The 13,005-nt window shown below is 34.8% G+C and overlaps 1 protein-coding gene across 2 annotated transcripts in view; it reads right to left on the reverse strand.

Annotated features, from left to right (window-relative positions):
- Nucleotides 1-9,991: 9,991 nt before the first annotated feature.
- VEGFC (vascular endothelial growth factor C) overlaps nt 9,992-13,005 on the reverse strand; it is a 181,154-nt gene continuing 178,140 nt past the window's right edge. For both annotated transcript variants that reach the window (XM_056491002.1, XM_056491001.1), the window contains one exon: nt 9,992-12,393. In XM_056491002.1, coding sequence (XP_056346977.1) covers nt 12,279-12,393 — 115 coding nt within the window. In that variant the 3' untranslated portion in view covers nt 9,992-12,278. The remainder of the gene's footprint in view (nt 12,394-13,005) is intronic.

Raw genomic sequence — 13,005 nt, forward strand, 5'->3', positions numbered from 1 at the left:
CTCCAGCACTCCATGTCTCACTTGCAGTGAGAAGCCCAGAACTGTTTCTTGATGCCAACAGATGCCCCATGACTTCCAACTCCTCTTGGTGTGGTACATGTGGCGTGCATTGGTGCAGATGCACTTCAGTTAGGCTATTGATCCCAGCATCTTTTATAAGTTTTTGGATGTCTGAATTGGATTTCCTATTGACTTTTGAAATGCTTTAAATAATTAGAAGGTTTCTCTGGAGCCAATTTGGCACATACCTGGGTTGGGATGCTGTTGCCCTAAAGGATCTTAAAGGCAGCTTTTTTAGGAAATTAAATTTTGCCAATACTTTGAAGCTGAAAATGAGATTGTTCAGTTATTTCCTATTCCAAATATTGGGTAAAACTGGATTAAATATTTAGAGACAGTAATTGCTGAAAAATATGTTTTGTAATGCTGAATGATGCATAATTAGCACTCCTAGACTTACTATTTAAAATATTTCTGGAAAGCATTCTAAGTGACGCAGAACTAATGTCAAATATGCATTTAATTTATGGCAAAAAATTGCAGCTGGCACAGTCATCCACTTAGGAACAAGTGGTTACTTGACTACTGAGCAAACGTGATACTAATGAATGGAGTATAACATCACATAATTTTCCTATGTTCCTACCACAGAAAAAAAACGTGGAGGGCTTTGATCCAAAGTAATCATTTTTCCTGTTTTCATCCACAAGTTGTACAGTTTCACCATGCTGTGTGGAAAGGCAGCTGGAATTACACACTCAGTGTAAGGAACTACTATACAAGTTTGTACTCAGGAAGTAAATGAGCTCGGAAATATTTGTGTATTTGCTTAAAAAAAAACAAAACTACTTAATAATTTGTCAGTATGTCTATGCCCAATTTAATAATGAGAATCATGCTATTTTAATCAGAATTTTATGCCCAGTGGCATAACTTTCAGTCTTCAGTTGTATCTAGTGTGCAGCTAGCAAATAAAATGAAATTGGAAAGGCAAAACTGCATTCAGCAGAGCTCTTTTTCCTACTCACCTGCACAAATTCAGAAATTTGCTACAGAGACCAGAATTGAGAGTCTGATCTCCATTGCTCAATAACTAATTCAAAGTGGGAGAAGCTGTATGTAGAATTGTGGGAAGACTGATTTTATCAAAGAGGTGAGTCTCATTAGAGGAGATTCTAAATGTCCTGCAATGTAAATATCTGAATTTCAAAATCACTGTGCTCAATTTTGGGTCTGAGCTGCTTTATTAAGAGAGGAACTATGTGATGCCACATTCAGACCTTTCTTACTACAGCTTACTATGATTGTAGGCAGAAAAAATATCCAAGAGGCTGTGTCATGATCCAGGGGCAAACAGCAGCTGGTCTTAGTTTTGAAAGTGGGGAGATTAATAGGGAACAACTAACAGTACAGAAACAATGCTGGGAGAGAAATCCCTACAGAGTGGTTGCACAAGTGATGAAGCTAAAAGGTGACAGAAACTCAGAGAGACTTGATGTACCATTTTACATAAAATTAATTTCAGGTAATACTACTTAAAATATAATTTCTTACAAAAAGCTAAACATATGTTCTCATACTCATTGTATAATAATAGGTAAAAAAAAACATTTTCTCCAAGTCATTCATAATATGTACAGAGGAGATCATGTATTATGAGACATCCTTGAAAAGGTTTGCAAACTGCTGCAGTATCTGAGATTATCTGCTCTAAGTCTTGCAGAGGAATTATTTCTTTGCTTAGAAGAATTCTCATTCTCACTTGCACAGAAATTATGCAGTTGGGAAAGAGATTTTTTTATTCCTGGCAATCTTATTTCTCTATTCACTGTCATGGTATTTTATCTAGCAAAATAGGAAGGAGTTCAAAACAACAGTTTTACCCCAGATTTCCCTACAAAATCGAATCTCTGATTTTTTATTATTTTTTTTTTCTCTAGTTACCTGTATATATACTTTATTTATTTATTTATGCATATATTTATTTCTATAGAGATATATAAGCTTTATTGGCTGTCTAAATATATCTGTAGAAATTTAACAACTGTTGGCAATATTTAGAAAAAACAGCTATAGTCTATACTTTGAAGGGAATATTCAATTTTTTTCTTTAACAACAAATAAGAACTTGGCTACTCTCTTGATTGGAAATTAAAAAAAAGGATATAAATTGTGAGAGACCACCAAGAACTATGCTATAATTTAGGCATCTTTTGGTTGACTTGGATGCGAGTATTTAAATTCTGCCTGGGAAGCACTTCCCAATTAAAGCATGTTAGAATTCAAGACTTATTTCTCTGTACAAACTAACTGAAATAATTAATTTCAATAGAAAGCAATGGGAAGAAAAGAAATAGCCTTACTGGGCTACAATTTTGGCACCCTTGGGAGAATGGAAACAGATGGTTTTACTACAGATCCAGGACTGTCATGAATTATTTTTTCTCACTGTCTCTCATCCTGTCTTTCAAAGACAACTCCCATTTTCTGGACCAAAATACATTTTTTTTTTTTTTTTTTTTTAATGTTTCTTAGCAGTATGTGTATGGATGTGGGGCTATGAGATTCCATACAGAAGGATGTGTGAACCCAGCTGAGCCAGAAGGGAGATTGTTGCTCTGCTCCTGTGAAGACACTGGTGTTCCTCACAGAAACAGTAGCTGGAGGAAAAGGATATAAATGGATCAGAAAAGTTGGCCAGTGGCTGTATTGTAACATCATGTCAGACTATATATAAACTGCATATTTTATATGAATTAGATGTAATATAGTGAGACAGTCTATCTCACTAATGCTGGATACCAGATTTTAGTATCTGGTTGTGCAGAACTTCGAGCATTTTTAATTCTCATCAAAGTTTGCAGTGAAATAGAGGATATGTCTTGTTTGCATCTTGTCATGGGAATTAGTCTGCTTTTTATGGACTGTTTAGAAAACAGCCTAATTCTGGTCTGAAATGGCTTATGTAAGAGAAAATTATTTCTATTGTGTTTATTTTTCAATTAAATATATTTTTTTCATCTTTTAAAATGTACTAAATATTGGAATAGTACTGAAATTATTTTTTTTATGGAGTTATATGAAAACCTTCCAGTGCTCTCTCTTGTTTGTAATTTAGAATCTCTAGAGAGTATGTTTCACATTTTTATACTATATTTTGGCATGACAGGGAGATTAGATCTGTTAGAAATGCATACTGTTTGGTGCAATCTGGAAGTAAAACAGAATGTATCAGAATCCTAACTAAAGAAAGAAATTAGCTTTCATAAGATTATTTTTAAGTGCATTAAGGGCATATTTGCTGCTTTTCTCATACATAGTGTGTCTCAGCAGATGGAATGATCCAGCTGAGCAACCTTCTCTGCTTATAGTAGAGCTCTATCTCACATAAATTCAGATTAAGGATTTTTGAAGCCCACTAAGAGAGTTGCTAGATTTGTCAATCCAGTCCTTTGCTTAGAGTCCTGTATTTTCTATAGCATTCAAAGTGTGTGATGGGAAGTTAAAAGATGGATTTTCCACCTTTTTTCTTACATCTGTGAAACAAGTTAAACTTCCATCACCTGAAATCATCCCACCAGAGTGCCATGTGTCAATGCCTTGGTACTGCTGCTAAGTACTGGGAACATACAAGTGCATTCCACGCACTACACTAAAATGAGCTCTTGGTTTGCATGAGCATCCACAAATCGTTATGGAAGTTACTGGATCTTTAGTAATAGGAGTGGAAGGCACAGAGCTCACTGTGTGAATTGGCCAAAATTCCCTGGATGTGGCAGACCTGAGCCCTGCAGGACTTCCAAGGAGGTTACACAGTCAGCCAAAGGGGAAGCTGTGTTACCCTACTCATGCCAGAGTGGAACTTGCCCTGGCTTTAGCCCCAAGTCCTTGCCATGAAATTACTGATAATCTTTGGATGAATGCTTGACAGACTTTTCATGTATATAAATAATGCAGTATTTTGCCTCTCAGATCTCTGATTTTCCTGGATGGTGTAAAGGAAAAAAAAAAAAAATCAGACTTCTATTACTGACATTAAGTAGAATTACTACTGTCTTATTTATCTCCTTAATAGTTTTTGAACCATTGAAATTTAAGTAAAGAGGCTTTTTAAATCAAAATGGTTTTATTTTTGAACTCTTTTGCTACACATGAAGATGACAGCGTAGAAAATGGAAATGTATTGCTTTTATCAAGGCATATATAAAGTACTAAATAACCATTAAGTAAGCATTGTAAACCAAGAAATACTCCAAAATAATCAAGTGCACACCTGGCAAGGCAGCTGAAAATTTAAGTATAAATTGTGTCAATTTACCCTACAAATTAATGAAGTCACAGGAATACAAAGAGATGTGGAGTTTCTTTGCACATTGAACCATTGCATCTCACTTACACAAAGAGAGCAAAGCATGTCATATCCTGCAGAGGAGAATGACAAAAGTGAGAAATGTGAAATAGTCACATGAACTAGATGAAAAGCATTTATTCTCATACTTGGAAAATTCCCAGAACTACTGGTTTATAGCAGGTGGCAACATCCAGGATACTTCAGTCCCTTCTCTCACATCTGGTGTTCTGTTACAAGAACAGGATGGTCAAATAAATAGTCAACCACACTAGTTTTAGAATACTATATTCTCCATTTCTGACTTGAATCTTACTTCATACAAAGTACAGTAACTTAGAGAACCTTTCACTTGAGTTTTGGGCATAAAGCTGTTTGAACTTTACCCACTGAATTTTACTTCACAGATTAAATAGAAAAATCATCAGTTTACATGCCTTGATAGAGTTTAGGTATATATCTTGCATTCTAGGCATTTGCTAAAGTGCATCTTCAGGTTAGGGAAGATCTCTTCAGAAACTGCCTTCTATGAATTGGGAACAAATTAAAGAGGAATTTTTTGCTCTAAGTTTATGATTTAGGTATCGCTCACAGTGATTATATAATCAGTTGTGAATCTAATTTATTGTGTATTTTTCCTTTATGTATCCTTTCATCTTACTCTTTACAGATTCTTCAGTAAGAAGGAAATTTTAAGGACTGACTGGTGAGTATGCCTAAGGCTTAGCTATGTTTTGGTGTGGCAATTCACTGTGTTGCAAACTCTCCTGGCAGGAACAATACAGTGGAGACCACAATTTGGTTTAAGCTGTCTGTTTCATAGCTTCCCAAACCTCATATGAATGGTTTTGCTGTCAGTGCTGTCAATGCTCTTAATCTTAACTAACACTTCATAAATGATGTTCAGTTTTCTCTGTCTTATTTTTTCAGTCTTTTTCCATGAGGCATTCTTTGAGCTTCATAGTGTTTCTGGCTCTCTCTGGGAAAGCTAACAGGAAATCCCAGTAGATATCTGATGGTTCATGGTTTTGCATGAAAACAGGAACAAAACTTATGGATGATGTCTTCTCAAGCTAGGGACCTGTAAGAGCTATAGTTACCAATCTTGGAAACCTGGAGTTTTCAGGTAAAACACTCCAGAGTAAATGTAGTTCTTCCCTTCTTCAGTAATCAATGAACTGTAAAGAACAAGAGGACTTGATGACATTTACCAGCCCTTGCTACTCTGAGGACTGATCATAGTCTTACAATGATGCCATTGAAATGAATAATACCATTCAGATCAGAAGAAAGAATCAGTGATGTCAGCAACAACCCTCTTCCTGCAGATGTATGGTATTGACTTGCCTTTAGCTAACCTCTTGTGGATATTCTTCTCAGAGGCCAAGGTTATGATTTATTTATTTAGTAATACATTTTTTTTCACTTTTTTGACACAATTTTTCTTCCTGGGAGATTGAGGATCCCCTGGAAACCACTCAGAGAGAGGATGCTGGTTTAGGAATCTGTGTGCACAGTTCTGCAGGACTCTGACTGGAGACAGAGTGAATAACTAAACTGAGACTACAGGCTAGGAAGGGAAAAATTTTATTCACCCACTGGTTGATCATATTGTTAGAGTTACTAAAATAAAAATAGTTATTTTGGAACTGTTTTGCAAATTAAGTTACAGTTAAAGAATATAAGGAATATTTCTTACATGTTTCAAAGAACAATGACATAATATAACTTGTAGATCTTTGAAACATAAAGACTTATTATTATGAAAGCTGAATGTTTATAAACTTAGTGCAGTAAAGTACCAGATGAACAGATAAACTTCTACCGCTTGGATTCTCTAAAGTGTAACCTACTATTATTAATCTTTCAAAAGAACACTGATCTTTTACATATAATACTTGCAGCAATATCAAGTCATCTCATTGCTGCACAGCTTGTTCTTGCAAATAAATAAATAAATAAATAAATAAATAAATAAATAAATAAATAAATGAGTGTGCTGCCACATAAACTAGTTTCTTGACAGATGACACCAATATGTACTTGAAAACTCACTCTCCTATTTTTGGACATTACATTTGATAAAAAATTAATCTCTACATAAAGCATATATTTGCATTTTGCTCATAGTTTGGAAGTGAGTTTAAATCTTAACACCAGCTCTTACTCTAGTGGATATAACTGACTTGATTTAATATCAGAAATATGTTTCAGTGCTTGTTTTTTTTAACACTTAACTGAATTTTGCTTGAGTTTATTTCAAACTAAGCCTCCAGGCAGTGTGTCTGCTCATATGATTTGTTTTTGGGTTTTTTTTCTGAAAGCCATAAAAATGCAAGGTTTTTGTTAGGCTTCAGTTAGATATTATCTGCTGTACTTTAAAATAAGTATCTCTTAAATGGTTTACAAAAACTGATTGGGTAAGTTGAAACCATAGTATCTACCCTGATGGTAACCCATGGGCTACATTGGTTCAAAAGTGTTCTGCATCCAAATGACTGGACAGGATGCAGGCTAGTGAAAATACATCCTTAAGATGTAAGATTTGAGCTTACAAATAATATCTATCCTTTAAAATGGCATTATCCCTCTGGGAAAGATTCCATAACTTCATTTCATCTGTCTTCACAGTACTGTAAAGCAGGTGGTGGGTGCATCTGTCCAGAGGAGGAACACAGACCTCAGAGTTTTTGTGCTATATATGAGAAGTCTCCTTACCTGCCCTTGAAGCCAAGATTTAATTCCACTAACAGGATTAATGAGATGTGAACATAAACTCAAAACCAAGGCTGAATTTAGAGTCAAATGCTGCACTGGACATCAAGGACTGGGCGAGTGCACTCTTAGACTGGAGGGGTAGTATGGAGAATCCAGCAGAATTAAAGATTGAATTTTTTTTACTGGGAGAATGATACTATAAATTGTATTTTGTTTATAAACTGTCCTTTCTGTTTCAAGTAGTATCTGCTAGTGTGTTCAATGTATCTGTTATCTTTTTTACAAGTTTGTTATGGAGACCTCTCAACTATAATTATTTTTATTATTATTATTTGCTTGGACAGATTGGATTTGCAAACTTGGAATGTGAAGTTTCAGACTTTTTTTTAACACTAGCTTGCAGGTATGTGCAATGAAGAGTAACTCTGGGTATTTAAAATGAGATTAATCCCAACGTTGGGATGATTACTTAAGAGAGAGAGAAGAAAGCAGTGTTCATGATAATAGAGAAGAAAGTAATGCTTTTAGTGAGAGATTGGATATAAAAGGCAAATAGAAGGGTTAGAGTTAACAGTGATATGTGAAAAGGCTGGTAGGGAACTATAGATATTCTAATGGGGAGACTGAGATATGGTCCAGAAATCTAAGAGAAGTAATTTGTGAAAGAGCAAAGGGGAAGAGTTCAGTGACCACATACAGCTGATTGTACATGTAGAAAAGGGATAAAGAATTTGCTGAAACACAGCTGAAAGGTCAGTGACTGTCATGAATGGATACTATATCCTTACCCAGGAACAAGAAAAATACCTGAATCTACAGGATGTTATTTTCATGACAGCATTTTACTGAGAAGAAAAGGGAATAAATGGTAATATACAATTATTAGATGTTTCTATAGTTTGCCAGAAGTAGAAATGCTTATAAAAAAGAGTAAAGCACTGTGTTCTAAGATTTTTTTATTTTTTTCTGGAATGTGCTACTTGTAATTCAGTACATTCTCAAGCTGAAATAAGGTCCCCTGATTCACAGATTCAGACTGTAGATAAAATATTATTTTTCATGATAAATTATTGAAATTTTAGAACTTGTAATTGTAAAATTGGTGACCTCCTAATATTTTCTTCTTTCTACTGTATTCCATTACAATATTTGGACAAAAAAGTATAGATAAGATGAATCCAGACATGTTCTATTAAAAAGTTTTCATCTCTCCAGAGTGTTTGAGACCTCTAGTGTATTGTGGAGTCTTAAACCTGTATTCAAGTGGCCTAATTTCATTAAATTCTTATTAGCCATTAATATTAATTATTTTTTTAAAAAATGAAATACCTGGTCCATTTGATCTTACTATTTCATCACTCAATTAGAAGGCTGTCCTGTGTTCTTTCCCATTAGTTTCATCTGCAAAGCAAAAGGAAAAGAGAAAGAGAACAAAAAGAAGCTATTAAATAAATTGTCAATCATTATTTTCATTTTTTCAAGGAAGCAAAAAACCTATTATATAAGAATTCATCCTATATAATATTTTCTAAATTAAAAAGTTCTGAAAAATCTGAATTGACCACTTTTAAACTTTTCTACTTGACAGCAACCATTTGTACCGCCAAATGATGCAAAATTAAATATGTTTATATCACAATATTTCAAGAATATATCCTTTAATTCAATATAAAATAAATAATATTTAAAAGAACACAGTCTATCCCTTAGGCTAATCTGCTGATGAGCTTACTGACTGCATAAATGATTCCATTCCTCTCTTTTGGCATAGATGTGGTAGGAGGTTATGCTTCAAAAACATGGGAGATATGCTAAAATTCAAGGGCAGCTGGAGTTGTGACAGATCTAAAGACTCAGAAAATGAGAATACTGAAAGCAGTCCTGACACTAAGCCTTTCAAGATGATACAGTACATATGCAAGATTTCACGCTGGTCTTTCAAATAGAGCTGAGAGACCTGATTTACTATCAACTTGTTCAGCAGGAATTAAACAAACATGTCAGCTGACTAACAACACTCACACTGTAAACAGCATGTCCCTCTGGTAGTGCAGGTAAAGAGGGCTTACCCTGCATAATTTATGGTCTCCCTCGAGTACAGTATTGAAAGAGCACAGAAACTGCTGTAAATTCCTGATGAAATGCAAGCATAAGTCTGTTTACTGTTAAATGTGATTTACTGCAGTTACGAGTGCTCTCCCTCCCAACCACCTTGTAATTTTTGCACAAGGTACAGGGATTTTAGACAAATAACAATAAATGCTTTTTATTTGGAGTTAGGGCAGAATAACTTGCATATAGAATTATCATCTATCTTTTAAAATCTCCTTTTAACCTGTATAACCTATTTTTATATTTTTTAAGAATATCAAGGTTTGAAGGGAAGATGAAAATTTCAGAGATCACAATCAAGTATCACTTAAAAAACTGAAAATGGTGTAGACCTATGTAGACCTTGCAATAAATGCAAGGAAGACCTGTTCTACAGATTTTTTCATGACAGTATGGAGATAAATGGAATCAAATTTATCACACAGAATCTGTATTGTCTATCCAATAGTAATGATAATAACTCTGATGTTTGTGTTATGTATAATGCATATTTATAAAACTGTGCTCATGGACAGTAGAACTGGAGATTCTGATTATTGTGAAATGCTACCAACTGCTTGTATGTTATTATTTATTATATGCATCTACATAATTTTAATGGTTAACTAGTCACTTTGCTCAGACATAAACCTGGTTTTGTGGTAACTTTTACAAGTCAGGAATTCAATTTCTACAAATCTCATTTTACTTAGATTGAAATAATTTATGCCAAAAAGTCTCAATACTTGGAAAGTTAAGAACCAGATTCTTACTGAATACTCGTGTTTGTAATAACGTTGAAGCTTCTTGTTCATTTGTCTCATTTTTGAACTTCCTCTCTTCCCTGCTCAGATGAGTTTTACCATTTTGGATTGTGGTATGCTCACTCAGTAGAAATGCAAGTACCTTCTTAGCTACAATGGGTTTATTAGCTGTTTTCATGAACCCTTTAAAATATTTAGACATTTGATCATTGCTCAGTTTAGTAGGGTTTGGTTTTTTTGTTTGCATAATATTTTAACATGCACTTTTTATAATCTATGTGGAATTACTTGATGGAATGTGGATTTTATTCTGCCTTCACTTGTGCCCTTCTCCTTTTTAACCACAAGTACATTTTTGGTCTGTTAATTAGATACCTGCAAACTTAGGCTCTGTTCCTGGTACCAGATTTGGTTTGTCTTTCTCTTTACTGCCTCTTCTGTATTGTGCTGGGATGGAAATTTAAAATCTTCACCTAAGGTGTTTTGTTTTTTTTTTTCTTCCCAAGTCTTTATAAAAGTGTAGTGGTTTTGGTTCGCCAATTTGAGTCACAGAAGTAATTCAGTTGTTATTTAATTTCCTTCAAGCAGGTAACCTATAGAAGTGGATGCTTGGATTTTTTTGAATACTGAATTAAGTTTGATTTTCAACCTCCAGCTATTATGTTGACATAAGCAATTTAGTCACTGGTGATTTGCATGACTACTAATCCTACTGATGGAAAATGTGAGTCTTTATAACAGCTGAAGTTGTACATCAACGTTAAATTGTCATCCACATTGCTACCTGAGTTTGATTGCTGAAGCAATGTAGTAAAAAAGACATTGTTCAGTATTTGCATGCCTAAACTTCACCCTGTTATGCTATTTGGATAATAAATAGCTGGCTCTTAGGAAGAACACTGACATAGCAGGCAGACAGTGGAAAGTGTGAAGCCCCAAAGAGTCTCTCACCTTGTTAGACTGCCTCAGCCCACGATGGGACTGAGTAATCAGCAGGAACATTCACTCAGTTTTAGGAAATATGAAATGCAAAGAATAGAAAAGCAACCCTTCCAGGTCAAAGTTCTAGGATGCAATACTATTTCATCTACTCTTTTAAGAACAGCTGGTTAGATCCAGAACAATTATTTTTACAGATCTGACTATTCCTGTCACAAAAATCTTCCTTTGCAGCTTTGCTTGTTCCACTCTGCACCCAACAAAGTTTCTGGAAGTGAAGAACTTCCATCCAGCTTCTGATATATTTTAATTTTGAATAGGTTGTGATTTTCATGCAGTCAAAAATCTCACCTTGTTTTAAAAGTGTAGATGTTTGATTTCACATTTTCTGAATTTTTAATGTAGAGACTGTGTCAATACAGAGCAGACTGGTATAAGTCCTTTCATGTCCCCATTGGGATATATCTTCACCTTCAAAATATATTTGCATCTGTACACATAGATCAAGAGATCTGATTGACTATGTAATGGTAAAGCACATCAAAGCATTTTGAAAGATTTAGTTGTAGCCTGTAACACTAAATAAAAAGCAGAGTTGGTATTTGCCCTTTCATGCTAATAACCTTAAACAGACATAATTTTATACTTTTCCTTGGGAATGACACCAAGAAATAAAATAGGAGGTGAATATATTGGAATGTGAGTAGTTGCTGCTGCACTTGAAACATAGTCTTTATACTTGGGCAACGTACAGAATCCCCAATGTTCTCCTTGTTATTAATTGTACCTTCCTTGCTACTTTCATTCTAGAGACAGAAATACCATTGGCTCACAAAACCCTCTGTATAACTCTATTCCAAATGGCAAACACAACAGGTACAGGAAAATGTCTGCAACCTTCCCTCATAAAAGTGCTTTCCTCCTTACTGTTCCTTTCCCTGTTAAGAATCCAGAAAATAGAGCTGAATTTGAGTAACATTTTAGGCAGATGATTAAACATTCTCACCATTATATAATACGATTTCCATTTTATTTTAAACATATTTTGCATGATATAAAAATATTGATCACAGTGAGCTTTAACAATTGTTACTGCTATAAACAGAAATGCTGCACGATGGTTTTAGTGGAAATAAATTATATAGTCATTATCTCTTAAAAAAAAAAATCACAAGAAGGAAAACCTAGGCTGTTTGGTCATTGACAGAAAATAAGTCCTTATTGAGTTCTTTACAAAACGTGAACCCCAGTTGTTTTCTACATTTGCTTTCCACATCTTGAGAAAAGCACGAGTCTGTCTCTGAAAGCCCCACAGGGTCTCTGGTGAACATTTAATTCCAAATATTAGCAAAGTTTCTGCTGTTCTTTTGCTCTAATGGAAAAAATGCACACCAAGGTGGCAAGCAGTGCTCTCTTGGCTAATTCAGGAGTGGTCTTTTCCAGTATGTAGGTACACAGCGGCACACTTCCTCGCTGAAGGAAAATCCGGCGTCGCAGCGTTTCGTCCGCACCGTGCACGGAGGTCTGTAACAGCTAGACAAAGGGGAAAAACAGGCATTAATGTAGCAATCATCTATATTTAACTGGAGCAGAAATCTGTGTGCCTTCACATTGCTGCTTCTGAATGGAATATTTACTTCCTACAAATACATATGTTTTAACTTTTTATGTTCTTGCAACAATTTTAGTTGAACTGATCTTCACAAAAGACAGTGAAACAATAACAAATGAAACTGAAGAGAAATTATTCTATTGCAACAGATACACATGGATCTTTTTTATCACACTGCTGGCTGCAGTTGTATTCTAATCTTGAGAAGGATTTTTCAAAGTTTTAGTTTGAAAATAGGATATATTTCTGTACTCAAATTGATTTGTTATAACCTACTGCATGCCACAAATTGGAGGTGGCAATCCAGAATCAGGTGATAACCAAATCTATCATCCTCCTACCCAGGACTGTTTCTCTTCTTATTGATTACTTCCATAAGCCTGAGGGAGGTTTGTCTACACATCTTTCACTGTGGCTCTGATCTTGAAAATGAGAACATATCTCCTTTCAAGTTGCAAATTCCCAGAGCCAGTCGGAATATATCTACATTCATATTGCATCTGTGTGCATTCTAAAGAAAAATTAGACCCTAC

The sequence above is a fragment of the Oenanthe melanoleuca genome, chromosome 4 (genome assembly GCF_029582105.1).
Source record: "Oenanthe melanoleuca isolate GR-GAL-2019-014 chromosome 4, OMel1.0, whole genome shotgun sequence".
NCBI lineage: Eukaryota > Metazoa > Chordata > Aves > Passeriformes > Muscicapidae > Oenanthe > Oenanthe melanoleuca.